This window comes from Balaenoptera physalus (assembly GCF_965194825.1).
Source record: "Balaenoptera physalus genome assembly, chromosome: X".
In the NCBI taxonomy this organism is placed as follows: Eukaryota; Metazoa; Chordata; class Mammalia; order Artiodactyla; family Balaenopteridae; genus Balaenoptera; species Balaenoptera physalus.
Window position 1 is genome coordinate 61,974,945 of NC_138903.1, and position 6,654 is coordinate 61,981,598.

Below are 6,654 nucleotides of genomic sequence, written 5' to 3' on the forward strand. Positions count from 1 at the left end.
CACTCAAGGGTATAGAGACGACCAGGCTGGAGGAGGGTGGTCAGCTGGCTAGGGCAGGGAGGATGTGAAAGCTTCCAGATTGGAGCTCTGGAAGGGGGTCATGAGTTCCTGCTGATGGGGAGGGGGAATGGCAGAGATGAATGGGAACCGCCAGACCCCAAAGGAGGAGGGGGGTTTGGAGAGAACTAGAAGAGGGCCTTCGGGGGAAAGGGAGGAGGTGCCAATGTGGCCAGGCAGAGCCCACGCAGGACCCAGACCTGGGGCACTCCGCTGGCTTGACTGCAGGGATGGTAGCAGAGGCTGGCCCAGAGTCCCCACCACAGGATGCCAGAGATACTGTTCTGGAAAAGGCTCTGACGTGGAGCAGCGCCCGGCCCCGGCCCCCTACCCCTCCCCCTCCCCCTCCCCCTCCAAAGAGAAGGCAGAACACAGAATATGAGAGGCACTTTAATTGGAAAATGCTGTGAAACTGGGGTGGGGTGGGGGCAAAACAAGGGGGAGAGGAAGCCCCGGCTGAGGCAGAACAGGAGGGAACGAGCTTGGCCACAGCTCCCGGGCCCCAAAGGTACCAGCTGCTCCTCTTGCAGGAAGACACTGGGCTCAACCTGTGAAACAGCAGAGTCACGGAAGAGCCTAAAGCCAGGGCCAGGCCCCAGCCCTGCTCAACAGCCAGGACTGTGGGAAGGGGTACGGTGTGCGTAACACTCACTTCAAAGGGTCTGGAACTTGTCAGCCAGGTACTGCATGGCGGCTGCAACAGGGACAGGCATTAGCAGGCACTCCAGACAGAGGGATATAGAAGCCCGGCCCCCTATCCCCGTGAGGAACTGCCTAGCCCTGCAACCTGAAACCCCCTCCAGACCCGATGCAAAGAGCTCTGGGCCTGACCACTCCCCACCACCCGAATTGAATGTGGAACTGGTTCCTAAAGGGAAACAAAATGTGCCAGCAGCTCTCATGCTGTGGGCCGTGCCACAACCAGTCAGAACTCGTCACACAAACAAACAAACAATCCAACAAGAACCTTAGAAGCCACACCAAGCAGCAGTTCAAGGGAAAAATCAACGAGGCATCTCTAGAAGTCCTATCAGAAGGAGGATCCCTAGCATTGGTCTGATTGGCAAAGTGTGCATGCAGTCCAGACAGTACTTTGCTACTTGTACACACGCCCAGCTGGACATGCACAGCCGGCTCCAGGGCCAGGCCTGCTAGGTTCTCCTCCCCACAGGGATGTTGGTCCCTGCGAGGCCGAATGCACCTGCAGCCCACCCCCACCCCAGGTGCCCACCCGGGTTCTGCACTAAGACACCGCTCTCCGTCCCTGGTTCCTCATACCAAGTTTCTCCTTAAGGTCGTCAATTTCTCTCTGTAGCACGAGACTCTAGGCCAGCAGACACAGGAGGAAGACAAATGATTAGTATACTCTGGCCTCCTCTCTCCTCCACCTTCTCCTCTCCCCCAGGCCCTCCATCCCAGAGCCGGGTGGCTAGACTGGCAAGGGCTCCTCAGTGGAAAGGAGGTGGGTTCCCTCCGTGGGGTACGTCATGGGGGCAGGGGAGGGGGGGCCCCACACATGTCAGTTGAACTTGGACCCAGATCCCACCCTCGAGTTTGGGCCTGCATTTCCAGGAGGCAGAGGAAGCATTACCAGAGGACAGCCCGGTGTCCCCAGGGTCTGCTGCTGTCTTTCTGGTCTTGGGGGATGGTCAAGCGGCTTCCGGTCACCTGAGAGGAAAAGGACACACAATCCAGCTTCCCAGGCTCCCAGTGAGGTGGAAAGGGCCAAGCGGGGTCTAACGTGAGGTGAGGTAGCACCACCCTCCGCTGGCAACAAGCCGCCCCTGCTCTGCCCAGAAGCCCGAACCTTCTCTCTGGGCCTGCCTCCCCTGTTCCCCAGGGGCAGCCATTTCGCCACTGTGGTCCCCAAAGACTGTGGCTCTGGATTCGACCCTCCCAGAGCTGCAGCCACAGCCAGCAGGTGGGAGAGCAATGTGGGCGAACAGGACTCAACAGAAAAGGCTGTTCCCCTGCAAGTCTACACCCGGAGGAGCTGTTTGGGGCACTGCCACCAATCACCCCGGCCGCACAAACCCCACACAGAGGATGATGTGGCTCAAGGCCAGCCCTGCCAGCACCCCGTCTCCTGTGGGAGAAGCTGCCTGGGAGCAAGGCTGGGCCCCCAGCAGAGACAGAGCCAGAGGTTTCTGTCCTCAACCCCTCTCCCCTCCCCTCATATCAAACCCACGACACTCACCTGAGGGGACAGGCACCCTGGGCATGACGTCTCCCTGGTTCAGGGCCAAGGGCTCTGAGTTTCCTGGATCTTGGGGGCCTCTGGTGTTGAGGTCGTCACTGCAGGCTTTTCCACCATGCATGCGTGGAAAAGATGTGCCTGGCCTGTGAGTTGGCAGCTGAAATAAGAATTTCTCACCGATTAGGACTAAGGATGTGTGTGTGTGTGTGTGTGTGTGTGTATGTGTGAGAGAGAGAGAGACAGAGAGAGAGAGAGTTGTGTGATTCGGGGCCGGGGTGAGGCAGGGAATTGGGAAGGGAATTGAAAGGCTGATCTCATTAGCACTTTCTACCTCAGTCAGCCTCAGGCCAGCAGGCAGAGCTGATCTAGGGACAACACTGGGGCACTGAGAAAGCCCAGGCCCCCTGCAAGGAAGGTCTGGGGAACAGCTAGGAAGTAGGATTCAGGAAGCTGGTGAGTCTAAATACTATGGCTTTTTGGGGAAATTTTTAAGGGATCCCCCGACACAATTCAGCTAACAGCCCTCCCTTCCATCACAGCCTGTCTCGCAGAGGAGGCTGGAAACAGGCCAAGGGTGGAGAACCGGGCCCAGCACACCCGAAGTGCTACCTTAATGTTTGTCCCTAGTAAAAGGAGCCCGATCTGGCATCCTAATGACCCAGTGACCGAGGGGCACCCAATGACGACCCCTGAGGGATGGACGGAGGCAGCATGGGTGAAGACGTGTGTCCTGCGGGTGGTTGGAGCGGGGGGGGGGGAAGAGTGGGGAGAGAGGAGGAGCATGGCCTACTCACTTGGCCCTTTGCGGCTGGATCTCTATTTGGGTCTTTATCTTCTCCCGCCACCGCCTCAGACTCCCTTGCCCGCCTGGCCACGGATTTCTTCCCAGCGCCGGTGTGCTTGGACTGTTCGGTTCCCGAAGGGACCAAGCCATACCTCTTGGATCTCCCAAGCAGCGGGATACCAGAGATTGGGGGCAAGGTGGCCGGTTCCAGGGGAGTTGCCGAGATTCGCTCTCCCCCGGAAGGGAAGGTTCTCCCCAGGGTAAGTTTGGAGGCTCCCCCGAGGGATTTCTTCTCCTGGGCCCCCTTCTTCCTAGGAGTGACCCGCGGCAGGCCACCTGCAGCAGCAGCAGCAGCAGCAGCTCCCGGGTAGCTGGGCCTGCTGCCCCCCTTCTCCCAGAGCACGCTCTGCATTTTCTTAGGGGAAGAGATGCCCTGCTCTCCCACGCCCTGCGTTTCCACAAGCGAAGTTAACCCTCGCGGAGCCAAGGACAGGGAAGAGCCTGGCACGTGAAGGAAATTCTCCCTGTCTTGGAAAATCGAGTGTCTGGGAGTGTCCCCGGGATCCTTGGGTCTGCTGGGCTCGGCCTGGCCTCCTCCTCTGGGGTAATTGCTCAACGTCATCAGCTCTGTCTCACTGAACTCATCTGAGGACTCGGGGTCAGACAGCAGCCAGGCCAGGCCTTTCTCGGGGAGCCGCTGGCGATCCGCAGCCACCTTCAACCTACGCTTAGGGCCTCTCTTAGGGTTCCCCCAGGCCCGGCCCGCTTCGGGCCCACCGAGGTGGAGAGGGCCGGCCGGAGCCGGCGGCGCTTCCCCACAGCTCTGGGCGGGCGCTCGTCGACCGCCGGGACCCGCCTCGAGGCCGGCCCACACGGCGGACACTTCGAAGGCGGCGCAGCTCTCCGGGGACGTGTGTCTGCGGACGCCCAGCACGTCCCAGTCGGCCAGCTGCCGCAGGATGCCCGCCGCACACTCCTCGGCCAGGTCCAGGAGGTTCCTCGTGTCGTCAGCCGGGGAGCCAGGTCGGCCTTCGCGGCCCCACAGCACCGGCCCTCCCGCTTCCAGCATCTCCCGCTCCGACTGGAAGCCCTCGGGGTCCGGGAAGCCGCCCCCGCCCTCTCCGCTCCGCGGCTCCCCGGGCTCGGGGCCTGGGTCGGGACCCCGCGGGACTGCGGGGCCGGTCGGGCTGACGCTGGCCCGCTCCCCGCCCTCTGGGCCGAAAACCGTTACCCACACAGACACCTCTTTGGGAGAACTCATGTCGCTACCCTGGCGGCGCCGGAACCGGGGCGACGGTCGATGGCCCTAGTCGCGGTCGCGGTCACGGCGGGCGAGGCGGGCGGCGCTCAGAGGGCAGCGGCAGCCACCTCAGGCGTCGCACGAGCTCGCCTCAAACGAAACGACGCGCGGTTTTCAGCGCACCTCCCACGCCCGCGCCGCGGCCTCCTCATTGGTCCGGGCCCGGCCAACCAGCGGGCGCCTTGTTCGCCTGCCGGCTCGAGGCCTAACCAATGGGGTCGAGGGCCTCTGATTTGCCCCCAAGCCCGTGGGCGGTCCGGGCAGTGAGCTGGCGAAGGGGATGGTGGGAGTGCCTCCCTCTGTCAAGCCTCTCGGCCCGCCTCCTCCTGTCCCGCCTCCCCTTTCCGGTTAGAGTCACAGCTCTGAGGCTCCGTTTCCCATCTACACAGGGGGTCGGGGAGTGAGGGCGCCGGGCTCCAGGGGTGGTGAGGATGAAACGTCAAGATGGAGGCGCTGGACGCCTAGCACACGCCAAAAGCATTTGCGAGCCTCCCTTCCACCGCAAGCCTTAAGACCCAACAGGAGAATGGGCACAAGAGTCCCGCAGTCAGTAATCAGGGGTCAGCCAGAGAGCAAAGGGATCGTATTTTCCTTCTGTAAGGTCTCTGTCTCAACTGCTCCATCAAATGTGGCTCAGCAAACGTTATGGGCAGGTGGGTTTGGCGGACAGACTGGGGTTGGCGGACAGACTGGGGTTGGCCTCGCTCCATCAGCCCTTCGCCCGATCTGAGGCAAATTCAAAGAAGAGGAAATCGCAGTGGCCAGTTACACCCCAAAAGATGCTCCCCACCGCTGATCCTGGAGATGTGAACTAAAACCACGAATCGGGTTTCACACACTAGGTTGACAACCTTCAAAGAACTTAACCATTCCGAGGGTGGGAGAGTTTAGGAGCAAAGCCCTGTGGTGGTGGTGCAAGAGATCCATTTGGGAGGTAATCTGGCAGAATCCATTGAAAGCAACTTAGTGCCGGCACGGACTCTGTGCCTGGCACTCATCTAAGCGCTGGGCATAAATAGTAATGCATCCGCTTGACAAACCTATAACTATAGTACCAACTATTACTGGCCTCTTACCGGTGAGGAAACAGGCACTGAGAGGTTCAGCCACTGGCCCAAGGTCATTCGGCTCGTGGGGATCAGCGGCAGCATTGAAACCAATCAATCTGCCTCCAGAGTCCTTGCTTTGAGCCCAAGATCTTAAAACTGGAAGGAAAAATAAAAGCTATTTCCTCTATGTTCCAGCAAGTCCGCTGCCTGGTACCTCTTCCGGAGACACGCTAGTACGTGTGGTGTACAAGAACACATGCACAAGGGTGTTGGTGATGGGAAAAACTGGGGACACTCCAAATTCCCGTCAGTAAGGAAATGGATGAATGCAACGTGGCTTAGCATCCAGTAACATAAAGCGTGGCAGTCCAAAGGAATGCATCAGGCCATTCTCACAGCTTTCGAAAGCATCCTCCTGACTTCAAACTGCAAGTTGCAGAATGATGGCATCAGATCCACATTAGTCAATGTTTTTAAATCCCAAATGAATCCTATGTAATGTTTGATAACCTTTGGGTGTATGTTTCAAGTTCTGAAAGACGGTTTTCACTAGATGTTAAAATGGTGGAATAGCTCCTAACAGGACCCAATAGGTTTATGGAACAAATTTGTGGCCTTGGACCTCCCCAGATTGGTTAGGGAGGTGTACAGTTGGTTTCCTTTAGACTCAATGTCACCTACAGGTAGCCTTGAAAACATCTGCTGTCATTCTGCTTTCAATTTGGGCATGTTGGGTTCAATCAGTTTTCCAATGGTATGATTATTTGGCTGCAATATTTATTCCTTCACTTGGAATAGAAGATATCATTACTCATATAGAGGCTTTAACAAAATTCACCCAGCAAGCCTTAAATGATAGTAACCAAGCCATTTGTTTGCTCAGTTCAGAAATTTCCATGATGAGAAAAGCAGTCCTACAGAATTGCATAGCCCTCAATATTCTAAAAGCTTCCCAAGGGGGAGCTTATGCTATAATACATAGTGAATGTTGTGTTTTTATACCTGATGAGTCTTCTAATGCAACCCCCCCCCCTTATGGTGCATCTGAAAAATCAGATTTCCACTCTGAATGATCCTCTTCCCAGTTTAAGGGAAATGCTAGGAAAATGGTTTGGTTCAAGAGGATATTGGCTTAAATCTTTACTAATGATATTGTTCCTCCTATTGCCAACTTTGATTACAGTTTGTGTAACTTATAAAGTTTTAGTTTCTTGTTTTTTGCACTGTGTATCACCTGCTCCTACTAAGGTAATGATATCTAAACAAC

General features: G+C 57.2%; 1 protein-coding gene and 1 pseudogene across 2 annotated transcripts; both read right to left on the minus strand.

Moving 5' to 3' along the window:
• Positions 1 to 434: 434 nt before the first annotated feature.
• LOC309652351 (uncharacterized protein CXorf49 homolog) lies at positions 435 to 2,405 on the minus strand. Its single transcript, XM_082446078.1, has 5 exons — positions 2,255 to 2,405; positions 1,649 to 1,725; positions 1,336 to 1,381; positions 710 to 751; positions 435 to 605 (listed from the first exon to the last, which is right to left on the minus strand). Exons 1-4 carry the CDS (start codon positions 2,373 to 2,375, stop codon positions 711 to 713), a joined length of 285 nt encoding a protein of 94 aa, XP_082302204.1. The 5' UTR covers positions 2,376 to 2,405; the 3' UTR covers positions 435 to 605; position 710.
• An 82-nt stretch (positions 2,406 to 2,487) lies between these two features.
• LOC309652322 (uncharacterized protein CXorf49 homolog pseudogene) lies at positions 2,488 to 4,299 on the minus strand (annotated as a pseudogene). The gene has a single exon. The product of its transcript is annotated as an uncharacterized protein CXorf49 homolog pseudogene (transcript).
• Positions 4,300 to 6,654: the final 2,355 nt, after the last annotated feature.